This window comes from Microtus ochrogaster, chromosome 18, assembly GCF_000317375.1.
Source record: "Microtus ochrogaster isolate Prairie Vole_2 chromosome 18, MicOch1.0, whole genome shotgun sequence".
Classification (NCBI taxonomy): Eukaryota; Metazoa; Chordata; class Mammalia; order Rodentia; family Cricetidae; genus Microtus; species Microtus ochrogaster.
This window is the reverse complement of record NC_022020.1, coordinates 24,371,346-24,394,040: the sequence shown is the minus strand read 5'-3', so window position 1 is coordinate 24,394,040 and position 22,695 is coordinate 24,371,346. Positions and strand designations below refer to the sequence as shown.

At 55.1% G+C, this 22,695-nt stretch overlaps 1 protein-coding gene across 4 annotated transcripts in view; it reads right to left on the bottom strand.

Moving 5' to 3' along the window:
- Positions 1–3,127: 3,127 nt before the first annotated feature.
- Positions 3,128–22,695, bottom strand: part of Cxxc5 (CXXC finger protein 5) — a 31,292-nt gene continuing 11,724 nt past the window's right edge. For all 4 annotated transcript variants that reach the window (XM_005355943.2, XM_026783406.1, XM_005355945.2 and 1 more), the window contains exons 2-3: positions 5,320–6,397; positions 3,128–4,123 (exon numbers count right to left, since the gene is read on the bottom strand). In XM_005355943.2, coding sequence (XP_005356000.1) covers positions 4,079–4,123; positions 5,320–6,240 — 966 coding nt within the window. In that variant the 5' untranslated portion in view covers positions 6,241–6,397 and the 3' untranslated portion in view covers positions 3,128–4,078. The remainder of the gene's footprint in view (positions 4,124–5,319; positions 6,398–22,695) is intronic.

Genomic DNA, 22,695 nt, shown 5'->3' with positions numbered 1-22,695 from the left:
CACACAAACATCACTGAACATCTCAATGACATCATTCATATATGAACCCGTGGCCACATGAGGTCTTAGATGTCTTCCACATCGTTTCAAACCCACTTTCATGTCACACTCAATGGTACAAGTAGTCATATTCCGGGACATGACCTCACAAGGTTTTGCTGGGCCTTAAGAGCCCCGGCCCCCACCGTCCATCTCTTTCTCTCACACACACAAGGTCCCTGTGTTGCTGCTCTTCTTGTCTCTAGCAGTGTGAGACACACACACACACACACGCTGGACTTGACTCCAGCAGTGTGTCCAGCCTCTCATACCTTGCAACCCTCAAAGCTGGTTCTGAATGCTGGACCCCCAGGAGGGCTACAGGATGCTGGGTGAAGGCTCCTAAATCACCACAAGGCCTTATTTACTGTCCTGGCAGGGAAAGGGTTACCTCCATCCCCCACCCCAGGGTCCATTGTCAGCAGGAGAGGTGCAAGATGGGGATAAAGGTGACAAGGAGACCCACAAGTGTGCAAAGGCTAGGTCACAGAAGTTGGAGACCCTACAACCTTATGGCCAGAAAGCAGGAAGACTGGCTGGTGAGCAGCAGGCCAGACTGCATGTGGGCTGTGTGTCAGGACTCAGCCTTAGGGAGAATGTCAAGGTCAGGTCCAGCCAAAAGGGCTTTTTTTGGAGAGGTCTAGTGAATGATTTATTTTAAAGAAATTCAGTTTTGGGGCTGGGAAGATGGCTTAGCAGTTACAAGTACTGACTGCTCTTCTAGAGGACCAGAGTTCAGTCTCTAGCATCTATACAGTGGCTTACAGTTGCCTATGGCACCAGTCTCCTGGAATCTGACCTCGGCAGGTACCAAGCATCCATGTGGAGCACAAAGACCACATACAGGCAAAACACCCACACACTAAATTAAAGTTTAATGGAAAGATATTCTCAAGAATAAAGTGGGCTGGTGAGTTGGGGAAAAGCCCACACTCAAGTTTTTTGTTTTTTGGTTTTTTTCGAGACAGGGTTTCTCTGTAGCTTTGGTGCCTGTCCCGGAACTAGCTCTTGTAGACCAGGCTGACCTCGAACTCACAGAGATCCGCCTGCCTCTGCCTCCCAAGTGCTGGGATTAAAGGCGTGCGCCTCCATGGCCCGGCTCAAGTTTTTTTTTGAGACAAGGTCTCCCTACATAGTCCTGGCTGTCCTGGAACCCACTCTATAGTCCTTTTGAGCTACATCAGGTTCTGCCTCGGGAAGAAAAGCTGAGTGTAGTGAGGCACACCTCTAGTTCCAGCACCCAGGAGGCAGAGGCCAACTTCAAACTCACTAAGTAAGGTTTTCCTTATCTCCCGACTCCATCTCCTCAATGCTGGGACGCAGTGCTCTTGACACGAGGCCTCTGTAGTCCAGGTTGTCCTCCTGTCTCAGCCTCCCCACAGCTGAGGTTACAGGTATGCACCTAAGCGTTTGTTCTAATGTGTACATATGTGTGCTCATATGCTGGTGACTGAGGCCAGAAGAGGCTGTCAGCTCCTCCAGAGTGGGAGTTACAGGTGGCTGTGAGCCATGTGCTGGGAACCAATTTCCAGTGCTTTGTGAGAGCAGTGAACAGGCTTAGCACGGAACCATTTCCTCAGCCCTGAGAACAGCCACCGACCAGAGCTTACTATGTACCGGGCCCGCCTTCATGATGGCGTTTCTCCTTAGGCCATTTTCTGGGAGTAATAACTTTCCAGGGCAAGATCTGGCCCCACAGCCATCTTCCTTCAGAGACACTGTGGCTGGCCTCTGGGTACATTAAGAAACTGTTCATGAGGGTCTCTGAACTTTGGGTGTCTCTGTACTGTGGGGTGGGTCCAGGCCAGCCGAGTCACAGTCCCCTCCCATTAAGGCTGGTACTGGAGCCACCCACCCCACACCTGGAGGTGTGCCAGAGGGCCGGCCTAGGCCATCTGCAGCCTGTATGCTGCCAGCAAAGGCCTCTAGCCCAGTGCCCCCTGCTGGCCAGCATCCCCCATGCCCTCTTAGACCCCCCTTCCCCCAAGTTTCTGGAGGTGCTGCAGTTTGCCTTGTACTGGAGTGAGGGTGCCCCCAGCTGCAACACCTCCCCCTACTCCCTGCTGGACACCCCCCTTTGGCAGAGCCGCCTGGAGAGATCACAGGCAGCCACATGAAAGGGAATTTTCCCAGGCAGAGATGAAGTTGAAAGCTACCTCCCCCGCCCCTGCCTACCCCTGCTGTGCCAGGCCAGGCTGCTGAGCCCCTGGTGCTCCAAGGGAGCCTGTGACACAGGGAACGGGGTTGGGGGTCAGGATACCTCCTCCCAGCTCTCCCCTTCCTGGAACAATCGCAGGGACAGCCCATCTCCCCCACCTCACCACCCATTCAGCTTCAGAAAACCCCACCTTCCTTTGTTCTCAAAGTTCTCACCCACCTGAAACCTTGTCAGGAAGTCCTTCTTCAAGTCTAGCATCCACCTCTGCCAGGCTCAGCAGCTGGCGGGGGGGGGGGGGGCACTCCTCCAGCGGTAGGCTAGGCCTCATCGTCAGGTTAGCCTCCAGGAGTACGGGGAGGGGCATGCAAATGACACCTCTTTCTGCCTGGACGGTGGGGCCCTGCAATGATTTCCCCAGACACCCGGCTTCTGAGGTTCTAGACCACCTGGAGGCCAGAGCAGATGATGCCCTTCTTGAATTCAGGCTGGAATGGAAGGGGTCCAAGGACAGGACACACAGAGGGCAGTCACATTCCAGAAACCTGGGAGGAAACTACTACATGTGTGAGTAGCTGGGTGAGTTCACACTCACTTGTGGCTGCCATGCAAGAAGACCCAGATAGACAGCCTGCCTAACAACGCAGGCTGCCTGACACTGAAAAGCTGGGGAGCAGTATGGCCAAAGTGGGTGACACCCCTAGTGGTCTAGGTCCCAAGGCCTGGGATGCACCAGACTTCCCATATAAACATGGTTCCATGCTGTTTCAGGATGGCTCTCACCCTCCCCACACCCCACCCTCAGTCCAAAAGACTTCTCTTTTCCAAGAGACTCAACTCTAAGTATCCTCAGGGTACCCTTCTCTCAAGATAGTCCCACACAAACCCAAGCCCCAAGCCAGCCCTCCGAAATCCCAAGAAGCCAGCAGTGTATCAGGACACAAACATGCATTCAATTTTATTCACAAAACAGCCTGGTCTCCTAAAACAATACAAACAGCATGTTCCTCAGCAGGGAGCTGGCCACGGGCAGGGAGCCCCCTGGGCACCCACCCCTACCGGGAGGTAGGTGAGGGACCGCGAAGAAGCCCTTTCTTCTGTTGCTGAGAGCAAGGCTGAGAAAAGAGTGTTTGCTTTCTCTAGGGGAAGTAGCCAGGATTGAGATGCGGGCTCCCCAGATCTTAGTGGATCAACAAATGAATAGAATCCTCATCTCTCCAAAATCTGTCACTGTTGGGGTAGGGGGTCCCAGCCAGGGGACAGTGGGTGCAACAAGGCTGGGCCTGGGACAGGAACTCCAGTCCCAGTGGGCTCTGGCTGTAGCTCTGCACACGTGGATGGATAGAGGGGCTTCTACACGGTGCCATCAACATTCTCTTTATAAACGTGAGTGGATTCTCCAGGCAAACTATGCACTATTTCATGGTTGGAAAGAATCAAAGGAAGTTTAAAACGAGAGTGGAGTTAAACTGTGCTAAATTACAGTAGTGCTTATTAGTAACTAGATTGCAAAAGGTTACAGAAAATTTACATTCTCTACACAAAAACGGCATCTCCTGCACAGACAACATTGACACTGACACAGGAAGGAGACTGATTGTCCATTCTTTGCCCAGGAAGTCTCGGTACTTTGTAGATTCGCTTTACCTCTTTTGTTGTTCTTCTTCTGAAAAAGCAGTTAAATTTTTTCTTTTTATACTAGGGACGTGGAGATGTTAAAATGACAACAAAAAATATATATATATAAAAACAGGAATGAAATCTGTGAGAGAATATTTTTGGTTCTAAAGACGGGTGTATCCGTTTGTCTTCGCCCGAATCCCTTGCCGGAGACCACGCGAGCAGTGACATTGCACGGAGAGGGCAGCTTTGGGTTCCCGGCCGTCACTGAAACCACCGGAAGGCGGCTCCCGTCGGAAGCATCACCTTCTGGCGGGGCAGGAGACAAAAACAAGGAGAAAGTTCAGTCAGGGTCCCGGTGGACCTGGTGCAAGAAGCTCCCCGAGGCCGGCTCAATGGCGGAGGGACGAGCACGGAGGACGGGCAGTTACCCCGAAGAGTTCCTGTTATCCTGGCCAGGACAGGCCAGCCAAAGAAGGAGCCATGACCTGCTGGGCTACCCAAGGGCCCAGAGGCCTCCTGAGCCACCGCACTCAGAAGCCTTCTGGACCCCTTTTTCCCTTGGCCCAGAGCACCAGATGGCCATACCTGGGACCACAGCTGCGTCCTGTCACACGAGCCTGCGCTGTGTCAGACTGTGTGTTGTACACGGGACTGTGATGGGGAGGCCGATATCTGGCGCTCAGTGAGCAGAGAGCGCTATGATGAGAGGAGCAGGTGTACATGTGGGTGTCTACACTGGCGTGGGTGCCTTGGTGAGCTGGTAGGTAAGCAAGACACATGGGAGGTTGCAGTCAGAGAGGTGGCAAGAGGCCATGGCTAGGACACCATTACTATGGAATCAAGTCTACTTCCAAGAGGGGTGGGAAGGAGTGGCAGGGACAGCAAACGGCAAAGCCGCTTTTGAACCCAGCTAGTTTACCTTATCTGGGGAGAGAGGGTCGACAGACCCCCACAGCTATGCCAGGACCACAGTTAGGAATGAGCTGAGCTGTCTCTCCCCGTCTCCAGGCAGGGCAGCCAGCACTGAAGCTGTTCTATTTTGCATGTGCACTGTGTGTGTTGGGGGAGGGAGGAACAGGACTCTGGGAGGCAAGTCGTAGGGCACTCTCAAGGCCACAGGGTCCACAGACAGAACCTTTCGGATGGGGCTAACACACAACCAGAGTCTTGGGTTACTGCTTTAGAACATGTCTATGAGACAGAAGCTTGGTACCTATGTGGAAATACCTGACCCAGGCCCTAGGAGGGGACATCAGAGAACCAGGGCCTAACTGGGAATGCCAAGCCCCTACCTGCAAACCATGCCTTGCTGGCATCTCAGGATGTGGCTCTGCCTTTTAGGGCAGTGAACAGGTACCTTGCAGCCAGACCTTCAGGCCCTAGGACTGGCTGGGTATGGCCCACACTTGCAGGCAGGAAAGGTGGGCTCCAGGACTCGGGGGTAGGTTTGGACTGCCAGACAAATGGGAGAGCCCGCACACCTCCCTCTACGGTGCTGTTACCTCCAAAGCAGCGGAAGGCTTCTTTTTGAGTTCCTCACACTTTCTGAATTTGCAAATCTGATGGCCAGTCTTTCGGTTCCTACAACTGCTGCACTGCTCGCAGTTGATGCGCCGCCGGCAGGGCGCACACATGCCGCAGCGTTTCCGCTTCTTCTTGCCTGAGCTGATGGCGGAAGCCAGCTCTCCCTGCATGGGGTACTCGGCCAGGCCGGCCATGTGCAGAGCACTTTCAGCCAGGAACACACCAGCTGGGGTCATGATGAAGAGGCCTGGGTTGATGGGGAACGCGCCCAGATAGGGGAAGTCGGACTGGCCGTTGAGGGCCTCGGCACCAGCCACAGCCTCCATGTCAGGCAGGCCAGCACCTGCCTCGCTCATCAGGGGCAGGTGTTCCTGCACCACGCGCTTTAGCATCTCCGTGGACTGTGCGAACTGCTGCAGCGTCAGCTGTCCCTCGGCTGCCAGCTCCGTGGCCCGCTCCGCCTTGCTCAGCAGGCTGGCCACAGCACCGCTTTTGTGCTTTGAGGTAGGGTTGCTTTTGTCCATGGCCATGGCCGCAGCCAGGTCATGACCATTGGCCAATAGGGAGGCTGCGGCTGCAGCTGCGGCTGCCTTGTCAGCAGACTCCCCCCCTATCATGCTTCCGCTGCCACCACTGCTACCAAAGGAAGAGTAGTGGGAGAGTGGGCGGGACCGACGCAGGCTCTTGTTGAGGGGTTCACTGATGATGCCACTCTTGTTCCTTCGCTCAGGGGGCGGGGCATCATCTGCCACTGAGGTTGGTGCGGTCGCAGCCACTGTGGTACTTTTGTCTGTTCCTCCTGCCTTTGGGCCACTGCCACTGCTGCTGTCGGTGCTACTGTTGCCGCTGCTACTGCTACTGCCACCGGTGTCCTGGGAGCCACCGCCGAGGCTCGACATGGTGGGGCCGAGGCCCAGACCCCACTGCTGGGAGAGCCTGCAAACTGCTGGGGGCTCACAGATGAGTGTGTAGCCCAGTTGCCCACAATCGAGATGTCTGGTGGGGCTCACTCAGGGCAGGCACATGGTCAGGTGTCCGCGTGGGAACGTCTGTACTCTGTTGGGAAAGGTGGGGACAAGGTCAGTAAACCCTCTTCCTTCAGGACCACTACCCATATTGCCATGGTAACAACCAGAAGCCCGATAAGGCATTAAGTGCCAAGCCAATCTTGGTGAAGAATTTATTTGGGCTATCTTAAGATTCAGCAGAACTCTACAAAGTGGTAGGGTAATCCTCTATTTCCCAGTCAGGGAGAACAAGGCTTATGAGAGCTACTAGCCCATAGATACATGCCCAATGAGAGGCACAGGGAGGTTGAGGCCCTGTGTAGATCTAGACCTAAGAGTGAAGGAAAGTGGCTGCTGGCCTTGGGGTAGATCTGGAGAGGCTAACTAACTCTGGAGGATTAATGACCTCCACACTCTTTGGTCCCCACTCATAAAAAAAAAGAGAGAAGGAAAGATATTGACCACAACACCGGAATGCTTGTTTGGAGATTGCAGGTAAAGGATCCAGGCTCCTCTGTTTAATCCAAAGTCTGAGAGAGTACAGCACCCTTGTCTGAAGGAACATCCACCCTTCTACAAAGCAAGGGAGAAGCACAGAGCCTGAAGTGCCCCTCTTGCAAGAGCGGGAAGACATGCATAAATTCCACACACTCCCTTCTCTGTTCCCAAACCACAGCCATCACCTCAGCCCCTGCTGTGCCCTGGCCTGGCTTCCAGGGGTGCAGTGAAAACCCAGAGGGCTGGGATGGAGGTGGAGGCAAGTGAGAGCCTGTCCTCTGGCTGTCTCCACAGTTCTGAGGCCCAGGGCCTTTCCCAGGACAGGGGGCTTCTGAACTCCAGCCTTGAGCAGGGCATGTGAGTGGCCAGTGCCCCTGTCACGGGTCCAGATGGAGTGGGGTGGCGATTTCCTCCTGCGTCCTGGCTCTCTGGTATCCCTTCCCTGTAGCCCCCTTCAGTCTGGCATCCCAAGTGGAGGAGTGAGAGCATAAGGCCCAGCCCCTGAGCAGCTGGTGGCTCAAGGGGCAGTGGAACATCTGGCAAACCCCACCCTGCCCTGGGCTTGAGAGTTGGGAACACATCAGATCTTTGTCCCCGGACAACCCCATCACACCCACCAGGCTGCCCTGGATACTCAGCCTGGACCAGGTCATGTAGTCCGACCCTCTGCTCCAGGGCTGCCAACAAGTAGCCACAAGGAGTGGTCAGTGCACCCAACTGCAGTGCTCCAGGGGAGGCAACTGAAGCCTCACTCTGGAAGCAGGTCCTCCTCAGATCTCCATGGAGCTGAATCCACCCAGACAATCCCAGGAAGGCACGGTCAGAGGTCAGGGCCGTAAGGGGACCATTCTGAGGATTTTGTGCTATCTCACCTCCAATGGGTCAGCCTAAATCACCTTTTCAGGTCTTCTTCCTTAGAGACCAGTGACCTCGGATGTGCAGAGGGACGGGTGTGCTGACGGACAAGAGTCAGAAAGCACCAAGCCACCTCTTCTAGCTCTTGCTCATTGAACTCAACTTCCTTGCCCAGGGCCACAACCCAGCAGCCCAACTACAGAGACAGGGAAGAAGGTCTATGGGCTAGAGCGACAGGAGAAAAGCCTGTGTGTCCCCCGCCTCTAAGGCCCGCTGGCCGGTGGCAGAAATCGATAGTCGCATTAACGCTGCTCTTGCTTGCTCAAGCTCTCCCTCCCTCCACCAGCTCCAGGAGCTGGCGCTGCGTGCAGGGCCGGCAGGTCAATTAGAAGTCAGCTCCCTTCAACACAGCAAGCAGCATGGTTCAGGGCTGGTGCTTACTTGCTCAGGCTGAGCTCCTGCTTTTGTCCCCATCCCCAGTCTTTGTATGTTGTGAACAGGCCTTGTGTTCCGTTCATCTCTGGTCCCCTCCTAGAATTTTCCTCATCTCTCACTTCGGTTCTCCCAGGGACCACCTGCTCTCAGTCCCTCAGGTCCTAAGGCATACTGAGCTTGGGACAGAAAACGTGATATGTCACCGAACAGGTGCTGCAGGCAGAACACTGTGGTCTGTCAACCCTGGAAACTGAAGGTGGGGGAGGGAGGATAAGCACGAGGCCTGGTCACAGGGGCGACAGCCCTCAGACAGCAGATATGCAAAACTAGTCTTCGTGGCTTAGGCCTAGTCCCCAAGCTTCTTCTAAACCTGCCTTTGTGGCTGTGTTATCCCCTTCAGACCTAGGGAAAGGCTGATGTCCTCCCTGGTCCCTATGGACCCCTGACTACAGGCCCCCATCTAACCCACTCACAGGAAGAGAAAACAGAAGGGACATTTTCCTAGGCCCCCGCCTTTTACAGCAGGGCACACAGCAACCCCTCCCAGGCCAGGAAGGGCCTGGCAATACCCAGGCAGCAGGGGAAGAGAGCTGGGGTTGCGTTGAAGCGGAGCGGGAATGAGCGGGAGGGAAAGCTGGCGGGCAGGCAGGCGGCAGCGGCGGGCGCATCCATCATCCGCCCTGCCAGGAACGCATCCAGCCCCCAAAAAGAAATACTGCGCCTGAGGAGGGGACAACAAAGGGCTCCGTTTCATCAGCAATGCGGAGCCAGCGCCCCGCCGCCCTGCCAGCCGCGGTCAGCCCACAAAGGACCCCTTTGTCCAGGCAGGAGCCCGGCGGCCTGGAGCTGGGACCAGGGGCTGACGGGTGGGGATAGGGCCTAGGGGCGAAGGAACCAGTCCCTAGAGCTGGGCCTGAGAGGGAGACAGGTGGTTAAGGTCAGAGAAAGCTGACAATAGAACTCGGGAATGGGCCAGAGACCCGGTGGGATGCAGCAGAGTCGTGATTGGAGGTCAGAGGGTTTTATTAGGGGATCAGGGATGAGAATGACAGAGCCCATCATAGAGGGAGGAGCCCAAGAGTGAGAATCAGGGACACCTGATGAGGCTGTGTCTAACCTGAGCTCGGGAAGAAGAGATGGAAGGAGGGCCTGCGGTCACAGCAGGCCATGGAGGTTGAGACCTTGGCTGTTGGAAGGGAAGTCAGAGATGAGAGCATCTGCTAACACTGGGGTTACTCCTGTCTCTACCCTCTGCAGGCACACACCTTGCTCTCTTCAAGCCCAACTAGTGTTTAACTATGAACCCCTCGCTAGCTGCTCACACTTATTGAACAACTTCTGTGCTGCGGTGTGTGTGTGCTTCATGTTAGGATAGTAACCATGAGACAGGAACTTCTAATCAGCTTCAGAGATGAAGAGAACAAAGTTCACAAAAGTTCAGGCTGCTGGCTTGATGTCAACAGCTAGTGTCTCGCAGTGGTAGAACTTGAACCCAGAGCTAAGTGCTGGTCACCTGCTCTCTGACCGCCTTTGTTCTATTTGGGCAATAACAGAACAGCCCAAGGCAAAGCAGCCCAGTTATACTACTGCCCTCCCACCAAATTGTTACCATGCCTGTCACCTCTTCGTGGTCAGGGTGAGCTGTCACCGGCCCCCAGGGGAGTGCCCCACCTGGAGGCTTAGAGATACACATGCGGGAACTCAACTCAGAATGCTAGGCCAGTGACATCATAATGCCAGCTGGCAATGAGGTCACCGGAGGTAGTGGCAGTGGCCTCATCCCACCCTCGGCCCCAGAAGGGACTGACTGCATGGGGGAGGAGTTTACATCTTGGGAGGGGCTGATGCTATGTTCCTAGGAGGCCTGCAGCTAGATCTTGTGCATGTTTAATAGTACCCCCTTCCCTGCTTATGCCAGTAGTGGCTCCATGCACTGCTAATGTGGAGGAAGGGGCAAGGAGGTCACAGACCGGGAGCACAGGGGACCTGAGTGAGGCTGGAGGGCCTGCTTGGAGGAAGAGGCTGCCAAGGAAATAGCGAAGGATAGGGAGAAGCTACCAGAGGACATACAGCTGAAAGCCTTAGGAAGAGCTGGGTGGAAGCAGGTGCCAGGTATGGCTGAGTTTTTGCAGGGTCCCAGCTGGACAGAGAGAGCCTTGAGATCAGGGACAGGACCTTACAGTATAATTCAATGTCTCTTCCGGGGAGAAAGCCTCTGACAACCCCGGCCTCCTGGGTGCTGGGGTTACAAGTGTTAGCCACCATTCCTGTCACTGGTTCGATGATTTTTTTAGACCAATCCAAGTACCATCGCCCGAGGGCAGGTTTCCCAGGGTGTCGGGCCTCCTGCACTAACCCCAGGGCTCTGGCTAAGCACAGTTCAGCATGGCTTGGTGGGACTAGCTCTGCAGAGCACAAAGACTGGCTTACTACTTCTACCTAGCTGGGGTATACAGGAGAGCAGTGCTGAAGAATAGTATAAGGACAGACAGACAGACGGACAGACATGTTGGCAGGGAGCCCAGACCACAGGTTCCAGGGACTGAACTGAGCTGACCCACTCACGCTGAGGAGGGGGTTCTGTCTCTGAGCTTCATAATTCAGTCTGGGAAGTTTACAGAGGTTGAGAGCCCTCTTGGGCCCAAGAGACACAGGTGTGCTGATCTTGGTGGCAGGAAGCGCAGCTACAGCCTGAGGTCATCAGGACATACACCCAGGATGGAGGGACAGATCTGTATGGCCATTGTAACCACCCAGGGACCTAGAAATTGGCTGGGGTGAGATACACCCTTGACACCACTAGGGGATTTTCAGTAAGACTTAACATTCCAAGACAGTACAAAACAAAACCACACACACACACACACACACACACACACACACACAAAACAAAAAAGGAAGCAGGGTTTGATGGCACACACCTGTAATCAGCACTTGAGACAGAGGCAGGTGGATCTATGAATTTGGGGCCAGCCTGGTCTAAACAGAGCTGCATGGCAGCCAAAGCTACAAAGTGAGACTTGCCCCTCCCTCTGGGACTGTGGCAGTCAGACCTGTGACTTAAAACGTTCAGCTTCAGATAAAGAAAGCTCTGAACAAAGCAACACAGCCTGTTCTTGCCTATAGAATTACCTAGACTACCTCCGAGGACCTTTCTTACTTTTTTTTTTTTTTGGTTTTTCGAGACAGGGTTTCCTCTGTAGCTTTAGGAGCCTGTCCTGGAACTAGCTCTTGTAGACCAGGCTAACCTCAAATTCACAGAGATCCACCTGCCTCTGCCTCCTGAGTGCTGGGATTAAAGGCATGCGCCACCACCGCCCGGCTGCGAGGACCTTCTTGGAATGGCACAGAGGCCCTGGCCAGAGGTGTGCTTTGACCTGGCTCCAGGCAGTGAAACGCAGACTTCCTCTCCCAGAACCTCCCCTGGGTTCCTACCCTAAAGGCAGCAAAGGCCCAGGAATGCCCTTCCTCATTTTGTGACTTCAGCACATGACATGTCATATGGGACCCCATGGACCAGAGCTAATATGGGCTTAGTCTTTCTTCTGCATGCTTCAGCGCCTACACCCCTCATAGACACTCCATGTATTGCCCTACCGAAGGTAGGCAAATGGTCAGCGGGCTAGGATGGACAAAATGACACTCTCCCCATGGGGTGTCTTTGAATCTTGAACTAAATGTTTCACAGAGTGATGCCTGCAGACACCCACCTGAGACCTTAGCCCCTCTACCCTGATGAGTCTCAGCACAGGACAGGCAGAGAAAGCCAAAGGTGTGCACTGGAGTCCTAAGGTCTGAGCTGTGGCTCTGATCTGGCCTTCCTCCCCACGGACTTTGAACTAGCCCCTTCCCTACATAGAGCATCCATTTCCTATCTGTAGAATAGAAACTTACTCTATTTCGTATGTATGTATGAGTACCTACATGTGAGCATATGCACTGTGTGCACTTCTGCTGACCAAGAAAATGGTGCCAGGAACCAATCCTGGGTCCTCTGCAAAAGCAGCCAGTGCTCTTAACCACTGAGCCACCTCTCCAGTCCCGGAGAAGGTTCGTGATCTCACTCTCAATGCTCCTGGGCTTGAATGGGAAGAGGACAGATACACAAGAGGTCTGGAGAGTTGGCTCCCCATCGGCTACCCACAGAGGGTTAGTGACCTAGAGGTCGACAGGAGGCCAGAGCTGGTGACAGGATTTGCAGGCGGGAAAGGCTCTGAGGAAGCCACAGAGGGAATTTGGCTTACTGGGGACAAGAAGCTAAAGAAGTCTCCTTTAGCTCTGGTGGCCTAAGGCACTGTGCTAAGCATTTTCCTGTACTTTGTTTCTGTCGTTGCTGTTTTGAGACAGGTCTCTCCTCTAGCTCTAGAGACCTGCCTGCTTCTGTTTCCCAATACTGGGGTAATAGGCGTGCGCCACCACACCCAGCCCCTGTAGTTTATTATTAGGTTCTCACTACACCCGTTTAGCTGGTGTGAAATACCTGCCTAGGGTTACAAGGTCAGTAAGTGGCAGAGTCAGGGTTTGAACCCGTGTCTCCAGGCTTGGCTTTCCAATACCGGCCAGGGGCTTCAAGGCACATGGAGGCTTTGGAGAAGGCTCAGTTCCCAGGGGTCGTTCTGGTGGCTTTGGGGCTCTAGGCATCTCACACCAAGCACCACTGCCAGGACAGCTCCAGCTAGACCCCAAGCCCAGGCAAAGTCAAGGTAAGGGGCTACGGGTGGGCCGGACGGGCCAGGCTGGGCAAGAGCTCCGGGCATTCCGGCAGCCTCCGCAGGAAGCAGAACGAGGACGGAAACCGGCTCTTGCTGCCTCCCCCAGAATCCTGTGGGCAGCCCAGTCAGGCTGCACAGAGGCCTTCTTTGTACCGGCCCCAACCCGCCACCCGGCTGGCCCAGGGTTTTGAGTTTCCTGGGGGGTGGGGGGGTGTCCAGCAACCGCTAAGCCTCCAGCTTCTCCCCCTCCCAGGGACAACCACAGCAGTTCACAGCTGGAGGAGGAAGTGAGCGGATGGATGGCTGTGGCTGCCCCAGAGACTCTAGGGGATCTGGACCAGGCCCACATCCCACTCACACCCCCAGACCCCCATATTTACAGACCCTAAACTAGAGGCCAGCACCTAAGCGGGCATATTCCCCACCCGTCCTGCTGGAAGCCCCCCACCCTACTGCACCAGGGTGCTCTCGGGCCAGGCGGGTGGGGCAGTGCATCTGCCAAACCACCCTTTCCCAGTTCTGGACATACAGGACACACCGAGCAGAGGCCTCTTCTTAATGTTTCAGGGGACCAAAGCCCCTTGGGTAGATAATTAAGAAACCTGGGAGGAAGGGAGTGTGACGCAGAGTGTGTATCCTGAGGAGGGGGCTATGTGGCACCAGGGGAAGCATGTCAGACATTTATGCTGGGAGCCTGTGTCTGGAGGGCTGTGGGTGTGCCCAGGCGCAGATGAAATCCAAGGGCCAACCCTTGTGAACTGGAGCGCTACTGTGCACACGGTTATACACCAACAAAGGTGGGGGTACCTGGACCCTAAGCTCCCAGTGTGTAAGGTGGCAGGGTGTGTGTTCCACACCTCCGAACACACAGCCACCAGCGTTGTGTGCAAGTAGAGCATTAACTATGGTGGGTGCCTGTCTGCAGGTTCTTCAGGTCTGTGTGTTAACCTGTCTTAGCCGTTGAGAGGGCAGTGTGCGTGCTGTGAGCCTTGGCAGGGCCTAAGTGTGCCAGGCTGGTGCAGATGGGAACTGGTGCCGGCTGTTAGGGCCCCTATGGAAACAGGAAGCTGCCCACAGGTGTGCCTGGGGTGGGTGGGGGCTGGGTGGCACCCAGGTTCAGTTTGTCCCTCTGAGAAACTAATTCACTGTTTTGGCCGAGACGCTCAGCCATGAGGGAGGCACCTGTCTGCCGTTCAAGGTCCAACAGCTCTGGTCAGCTTCTAGCCACCTGCCCGCCTGCCTGGCCTGAGCTTGGTAAAAACTGGGAAACAAAAGCCCCGAGACCGCAGGCCCTCCCTGTAGAGGCGTGGGGGAGGAAGGCAAGAGGCAGGAGACTGGGGGGGGAGGTGTTGTTGCAACCCCGGAACACAAAAATAATGAGGCGAGAGGGGCCATGGGGCCAAGCTGGCTGGTTCCGGAGTCGCTATCTGACCTTGACAGATGCCACAGCTGGGCGCCTGGAGAGGAGCCGCAGCCACCAGCGGCCACTGTGCTGCAGTCTGCCCCCCAACTCCCCCAGGCCAGGGTCGATCGAGGCTCTAACAGGCCAACCACGGGCAGAAGGGAGAGAGCCTTGGGTGACTGGGGGAGACACTAGCCCTCAGGTGTGGCTGAGTGTGAGCAGCACGGAACGTGTCACTGCTACAGCTGAGCTGTGTCTGAGTATGTGTGGACGTGAAGCAGAGGATGACTCGTAGGTGTGACAGGGACAAAGACAGTGCTTGGACGCGTATGTCCTTGGGGTCACACAAGACAGGAGGGATGGGCACTGATCACACCCCTACCCTTTTCCAGAGACACAACTGTTCTGGTCAACGCAAGCAAGGTTGGGACCAGGGCTGGGGTGGGAGACAAAGAGAGCGGCATCCCCAAGCCTGTCTCTTGCAGAGGGGGGAAAGGCACCCCATGCCTCTTTCTGGGCACTCTTCCCCCACTGGAGTCAGTGTGTCCCTCAGCATGCAGTGATGGGTATAGAGCTGGGCACTGCCCTTCGGGGGTTGGCAGCAAGGGGCTGGGGTGTAAACTGCAGCAGGGGACGCTGGGCTAGAGGTGGATTAGCAATTCCGAGCACTGGCTGCATAATTAAAAAATCATTACGGCAGGCAGGCGGGCTGAGCTGAGTGTGAGCTCACGCTTGGAGCAGGCGGGGACACAGCCACAGCGCTCCCCCTCAAAGTGCTTCCCCGAGGAAAAATCCCACCTGCTAATATAATTATGGAAAAACACAAGCACGGAAATTCTGTTTCAGCAAACAGTGTGCCTGAGTGCCCAGGGCCTGCATGGCCCCCAGCACAGCTAGCAGGACTTAAGACTGGCACTTCTGGTTCACTGCAGTGAGGTAGGTCCTGCTGGATCCAGGCTCTGACCCTCCACCTGCCTGCTTCCCCAAACCCAAGATTTTGCACAGGGTCACTGCTGTCAGTCCTGGCAGTGTTGACAGGCACTGGGTAGCCCTACTCATCAACGCAACACCCCACAAGCTCAACTGCCAGCCACTCCCCTGTCCCCAGCTTGCCCTTCATCAATTTCTTCCCAGCCCCTCTGGTTTGCAGTGTGCACCCTGGGCTTGCTTGGGTTAAGCCAGGCGGGCAGCCATTCAGCCTGGGAAAGGCGGCCAGCTTTGGGGCACATGCCCCAGAAGGGCAGGCTGAGCCGCCATCACCTCGGGCCTGGAGCGGGCAGCGCAGGAGGGAGCCGGGCCTAATTAGTCGGCCTGGGAGGACGGGGCGGGCGCCAGGCGGCTGCCCAGAGCAGCGCAGGCACGTCCGTGAGCGGCCAGGAGGTGGTGGCGCCCGGAGACGGCCTGGAAAGGCAAGGCTGGGGCCAAGGAGATTCCACAGCGAGCAGAACTGCCGCCCCTCACTCCTCCATGCCACCAGGCGCGGCAATTAGAGGCTTTCAAAGTTTGTCCTTAATTGGTTTCATTTTTGCCTCATAAATGATTCATGGCCCCAGAGGTCTGGGAGGTGGAGGGAGTGGCAGGGGAAATTTGGGGAGGCTTCCGCCTGGGGCCAGTCCTTCTACCTGAGACTGGGAGAGAAGTCCAAACCCAGTACAGTGGAGAAGGACTGGGGAAGCATTTGGCGGGTGGGATCCTGCAGCAAAAATTAAATACCCAGGCCCTCTCTTTGGAGCACTAATTAGGAGCTGCAACGTCTCTTCAGAGGACCCGGCTCTAAGTCCAGGCATAGGCACAGCAGCTGCTGGGGCCCAGGAAGCATGAATAACGCCAAGATAACAACCTAACAGCATCAATGGTAATAGCCACGGACATGTAAGATCGTTTTAACTGGCAACAGCCAGGGGCTCTTTAACCACTCCCTGCCCCAACACCAGAGGGTGAAGAAGTACTAAAGATCCCTGCTTTCAAAGAAACTGAAGCCCAGCAAGATTAGAACCCCTCACTCCCAAGCTCTCAGGGCTCAAGTGACCTTGACCTCGCAGGGCTTTGGCACACACGTAAAATAGGAACAGAGAAGCCCAAAGTGTCTATGGAGTACTGGGTCCTAGGATACCGGAAGATGCTATGGACACCACCCATTGGGAGCTCCCAGTCCCCGGGAGACACGGTGACATTTAACAGTTTATACAGAACTTCTGCACAGATCCCATAGGCTAACATGGCGGGTGGTAGCGGGTCTTGGAGCAAGTGGGGACCTCTTTCCCTCTGGCTAGCCCGCAGGATGCTCAGGGAAGGGATCAGAACTCTAAGAAACTTAAAACTACAAATCACACCAGACTGACAGGAGATGAAAATGGCTACCGAATGAATACACGGCTCAGAGATGTTTTCCTTCCTCCCGATGGACAGGTGTAATCCTTTCCTTACAACATCTCAGAGCTCACTATGCAGGCCAGGCTGGTCTCAAACCCAAGAGACCTGCCTGCCTCTGCCTCCCAAGTGCTGGGACGAAAGCACTATGCCCAGCATGTTTTTAAAGATTTGGAGTGTGTGTGTGCATGCGTGCGTGCACCCTTGGAGGCCAGAGGGTTTGGATCCCTTGGGCCTGGAGTTACAGGTGGTTGTTAGCTGATCTGGGCCCTGAGAATTGAACCCAGGTCTTCTGGAAGAGAGAGGAATGCCCCTAATTACCGAGCCATCTCAACACTAAAGTCACTGCAGGCCCCTAGAAATTCTAGAAATGAAGGAGTACATACCAGGCTAACCACCTCCCGGGTTCAGGACTGTGGCCTAGTTGCTTGGTCTGGGACCCCTTCCAGCTCACAGACATCATCTCCTCTTGCACCATGTATACCAGGTTCTGCTCCAAAACTCTGCGTGTGTGCATGTGTGTTCGTGTGTGAGCAGCAGAGCCCCGGAGGACTCCCTGCTCCCCCACTTAGCCTGCCTCTAGGAGGCAGAGAAAACACTTCTGGCTGATTACACCTGTCCAGACCCTTCCACAGCTTTCAGAATATGCAACCAGATGAGGGAAGTAAGGCTTAGGGAGAACAAGGGGCTCGCCCAAGATTATACAGCTTGGGGGTACACTCCGGTAATAGGGGCAGGGCAAGGAGTATCCTCAATTTCTCATATGTCCCATCCCTGATCATTCTCTTTTCCAGGCAAAGAGGCCCCACACATCCTCAGAAACTAGAACTCAGTCCAACCGAAGCATGTGGTCAGTGGCCTGACAGGAGATCTGAAGATGTAGGGAGATTTCTATTATGGCGCGCACAGGGCTGCCGGCCGCCTGGCTCATTCCAGCTGTGTCCTTTGACAAGTAGATGGGACAGCAGCAGAAAGTAAAATGGCATTGGGGTGACAGGCTGTGGGAGGGGAGGTGACTTTGTTCCGCGTACTACTCACCCACTCACCCAGGACAGGTGCTGAGGTGTTCATTCCTTGGGACAAGACGAGGCTAGTCTCTGCTCTATCTTGCTGGAGTTCTAGCTTAACATTCTGGTTGCTAGATGGTACAACCATGCCACTCTTGGAGGAAGTGGACACTCGTGGAACTGAGATCGGTGTCCCATGGAAGCAGACAAAGGCCACTACTGCACAGACAAGCGGGAGTCCTTAGGACAGAGTCACCCTCAGCAGCCTAGGGACCCACCATGGGCCAGGACACACGTACGTGCCCTTTGCTCCCATTCACCTACCTGTCACAGGGCTGTCTAGTGGGGTCACTGGGGTCCCTTTTCCCAGCTTGCCCAGCAAGCTGCATGTCTCCAGTGGGTCAGCACTGACGTAAGCAAGGCCATCCGGGGGCGTGGAGCTTGCCACCTCCGGAACCACCAATTAATTAACTTTTTCAAATTAATTTCCCAAGCAAAATTCCATAATTACATCTGTCTCCATCAGCCTCCTAGCTGGGAAAGGAAGGGAATGACCCCACGCTGAGGTAGAACCCAGGGTAAGGATGGCCATGACAACCTGGAGCCAGGTTTAAAAGGACACAGGCTTTGGTTTCATTGTAACAGGGAGTTTGCCTGCTGTCCTTACAAAAACTGTTTTGAGAAGGGAGGAACTAAGGCCAGAGACCCTCACCAAAAGTGAAGGGTTCTCAGAGACCCGTGTCCTGCTGAGTTCATCCTGCTGCTGCCACCCCCACTTCCACCTCAGGGCCCCAAGCATAGCAGGTCTTGGCCCAGTAGCAGCACAGGCTCCATGAGGCTGAGAAGGCGGCTGCGGTCTAATTTCCCAAAGGGGCTGAGATTAATTAGCTCACACACAGGCGCAGAGAGGGAGAGAGGAGTGTGGGAGCAGGGGCGGGTGGCGTCAGGCAAGGAAGGAGCTGGCTGGCGCTCCCCGCCACCCAACCGACAGGCAGTCAGGCAGCCTTGACAGCCTGGGCGCTCTGAAGGTCAGTGGCCAAGCCGGCTGAGCCAGCAGACTGGCACCATACCCTTCCCAGAATCCTCAAGATCAAGGCTGGAGGGACAGAAACCAGGGCTGGGGGAGGGAGCTGAGTTACCACCAACTATGAGAGTCTAGCAAGGTACTCTACTCTGTCCACACCATCTTGTTCAGCTTCACGGGGGCCCAAAGACAAGGGCTCTCCCACTTCACAGGTAGGGATATTGAGGCTTTGACAAGGGTAGTGACTGGCCGAGGCCACCCAAGCTTGGGTAGCAAAGGTGACGGTTTTTATAAATATTGGTTGGCCGATACCAGAGTCCACTCTGCTGCCCCAGGTCTCTCTGACAACATGAGGACAGCAGCAGCTCTGGAAACTGAGGTGGCACAGGGCACCCGAGAGGGTCTTCCGCTTCAAAATGGGCAGGAAGAGTCAGGCCTTTCAGAGGAACACCGACCAAAAGCAGGAAGTGATCTGAGGTGGGGTGGGGACCAGGTCAACCTAACTTAGGGAAGCTTTAGGGAGCCCCCAATGGTCACGTGGAGTCTGGGGCACTGTTTGGTTAAGTGGTAAACCAACCAGAGGATGGGGGACAGGGTCGTGTTTTCATGACTGCCCCTGTATACACAAAAGGAAATGTTTGCTTAAAGGACCTTGCGACCACTCTCTGAGTTTCCCAGAGAAAAGAAAAGGACTCCCAGCAAGTGCCTAGGTGGTTCAAGTGTAGTGCTGACATTTTTCAGAACCTGTCAGCAGGGACACCCTGTGGGGGTGCACACTCTACTTAGGTCCAAAGGGTCACCAGCAAGCATTACTCGATACCTGTGATTTTGAGGCGGAGAAGGATACCTCCTCTTGAAGGCACAAGTACAGGCTGGGCTTAGGAGTCAGGATTCCTGACCCTGTTTTGTCTAGATCTAGTCTGGGAGATCCCAGATTAAGCGGCTGAGGCTTGCTGAGCTCAAAACCCAGGTCTGGAATACAGCAAATCACAGGCCCAACGCCCTGGGGCCTGCAGACCACATACCTGAAAGTCCTGATATGGGGCCGCCTTGTTATTTTTGCGGCTATCACTTGCTCAGGCCATATTGGATGACCAAGGCCCTAGACTTCCTCTGAGCTGCCAATTCCCTCATACCTATCTTCTGCTCCTCCCACCCCAGCAGTTCCTGTCCTCTACCTGCAAACCCCAGGAGATAGATAAGCATGTGGTTGAGTCTGAAAGTTACTAGGAGGGCAGTACCAGCTGGCTGGGCCCATGCCTCTTTTGACCACAGGGAAAGCCCACCTACACTTATGGTCACCCTTTCCATGCCCACCCTATGCTGGCACTTCTATATCAGTGGTTGTGGAACTGCAGCCTCCAGCCACTCAGCTGCCTTCATCTGAGGAGAGCTCCAGACAGGGCCTGTGTTCAAGGCAATCTAAGGATGTTTCTTGAGGAGTGCAACCTCCAGAAAAGTGCTAGCTTTTGGAGGAGCAGACGGGCTCACTGGCCCCAGTATGGCTCAATGGAGCCAGGCATGAGCTGTGCTCGCGACCTTAGCTCTCGCGTCACTAAAGCTTTAATACACAGATGGGACTTGGTTTGTGTTATAGATGACAAAGATGAAGCCAGGAAACTTGGCAAGCTAGGTGTGGTGGTGCGCACCTTTAATCCCAGGTCTTGGGTGGCCGAAGTAGGCAGATCTCTGTGAGTTTGGGGACAGCCTGGTCTACCTACTTGAGTTCAAGACCAGCCAAGGTCTCAAGAAAAACAAAACAAAGAAAGCTGGGACATGACACCGCACATATTAGCCAAAATCCAAGCCTCCAGCTTAGGGAGAAATCCAGTTCTCTAGGTGATCACTGCTGCTGTTTCTTCTCAGGCTTATATAGACCATCCAATATAGAGGAGACCGGGAGGTGGGAGCCTGCTGCACCCCAAATGATTTGTAGAAGTGTTGGACAGTGGTGTGGATGCCCCTCATGATTACTAGGCCACGTCCACCCAAGCTCAATTCTCTCACTTCTCGTATAGAAAACGGTTGTCTCTAGTTCTATGTGGGAGGGATGGCAAGCCCTGGCCCCAACGGAGCTAAGGCTTAGACACCACTGCAGGCACACTGCCAACCTCACAGCCCAGGCCCTCTCGTCAGCCCAGCGCCATGCGGACTAAGAGGTGTGGCTAAATCCCAAGCCTCGGGGTGCTAGCAGGGGGAGCACCGTGTGAAGTCTTGGGAACCCAGGGGACAGAGTAAAGTGAATGCCAGGATAGCAGAAGGACAGACTCTCTGGACACAGCTCACTGTGCCAGGAGGTATCCTTCCTCCACCAGCTCCTGGGATGCTCCCATCTCTCACAGACCCCACTGTGAATGGGGAGAGCTGGCCACTCAGTGCTCCTGGAAAAATGGGTTTTCCACAGCACTCCTTCTCCAGCCTTTCCTCCTCCCAGCTGTTTTGCCTCTTTTCCTTGCCTACCTCTCCCGGTATCCTCGGCTTGAGCTGCAGCTCTCTATGATGAGGGTAACTGGACCCGCAAATAGGATCACAGCAGCCTAATGATGGAGAGAGCACTCCTTCAACCCTACCTCACAGACTCGGAAGACAACAGGACCTAGGGGAGGTCTTCCCCACCACCGCCCCCGCCCTGAGACAGAGTTTCTCTGAAGCTTGGGAGTCTGTCCTGGAACTGGCTTTTGTAGACCAGGCTGGCCTTGAACTCACAGAGATCCACCAGCTTCTGCCTCCCAAGTGCTGGGATTAAAGGCCTCGTGTGTAAGCCTCAACAGGGATGAGCAGAGTCTTGTGTGTGTGCAAGTGTACGGAACAGGCACTGCTGCTGGTGGTCTTGGTCTAGCCCTGCAGCCTCATAAAGGTGTGAGCCAGGCCTACAGAACACTGCCTGAGCCTGAACAGCATGCATGTGCACCAGAACTGACCAGGACTGGGTGTTACTGAGGTCCCCACACATATGTAACTGACTCTGGAGCATGTGTGGCCGTGGGTCACGGCATTAGGTGTGCTGAAGCTGTACACACCGTGTCCCTGGCTGTGTTGTGTGTGTCTGCCTGCTGCTGGGGATGGGGTGACTCACATCTCCTGAGCTAATCTTGCCACCCGCCCGCCCAGCTCACCCTGCTCTGCTGGGCTCATGGCCGCCAGCACAGGAGTGGGGAGGAGGCGCGGGCAGGCGCACGGCGGGGAGGCTGGCTTGATAAATAACCTGCTGCTTCCCCAGGCCTCTGAGAAGGGGAGGGCTGCATCAGCAGAGGAGCAGGAGAGGGAGGCCGGAGAGGCGTTCTTGGCCCCCCAGGCTTTGGCTGCCCTGGCCCCCACGGTCCAGTCTCCGGCTGCGGTTCCTGTTTCATAGAAACCTGATCTGGGAAAAGCCTATCGGGTCATCTTGCCTGCCCTGCCGGGTCGCCAGGCCCAGGCAAGCTGCCCCTCAGGGAAAAAGCCCACAGCCTGGCTGCCCAAGCCGTGGGTGGGTGGGTGATAGGATATTTCTGTCCAGACTAAATGCAGCTTCAGGCCTCTGTCTCTGCACTAACAGCTGCTCCCAGAGGCTACGCAGCGATGACTAAATTTAGTCCCACCCCACCCCAGCAAACCCCAAAGCTCACCTCTTCTCATTGGCTCCACCCCCATGGGGACAGAGGGAAGGATGGATGGGAAGGCAGTCACCTTGGGCCAGTGAATGCTTCTCTGGGTCTTAGTTGTGAAAAAAAAAATCAAGTATTTACTCAGCTCTGGGCTCCGTCCTGCCTTGCAGGATTTATTGAGGAGATTTCACAAAAGCAACTAAGTTGGGGTCTTAGCACAGTGGTTACAAAGCCTGAGAGGTTCCTTCCCCATAATATAAACTTTAAGTTTCTAAAGACTACTCCCCCCAATCTGCCTTTTCTTCCTTGCTCAGACTGGGCAATACCAATCTTTTCCAATCTACCCAACCGGACTCTGGCAAGAAGACAAGTTGTGCCAGGCTCTGTGTGTGTGTGTGTGTGTGTGTGTGTGTGTGTGTGAGAGAGAGAGAGAGAGAGAGAGAGAGAGAGAGAGAGAGAG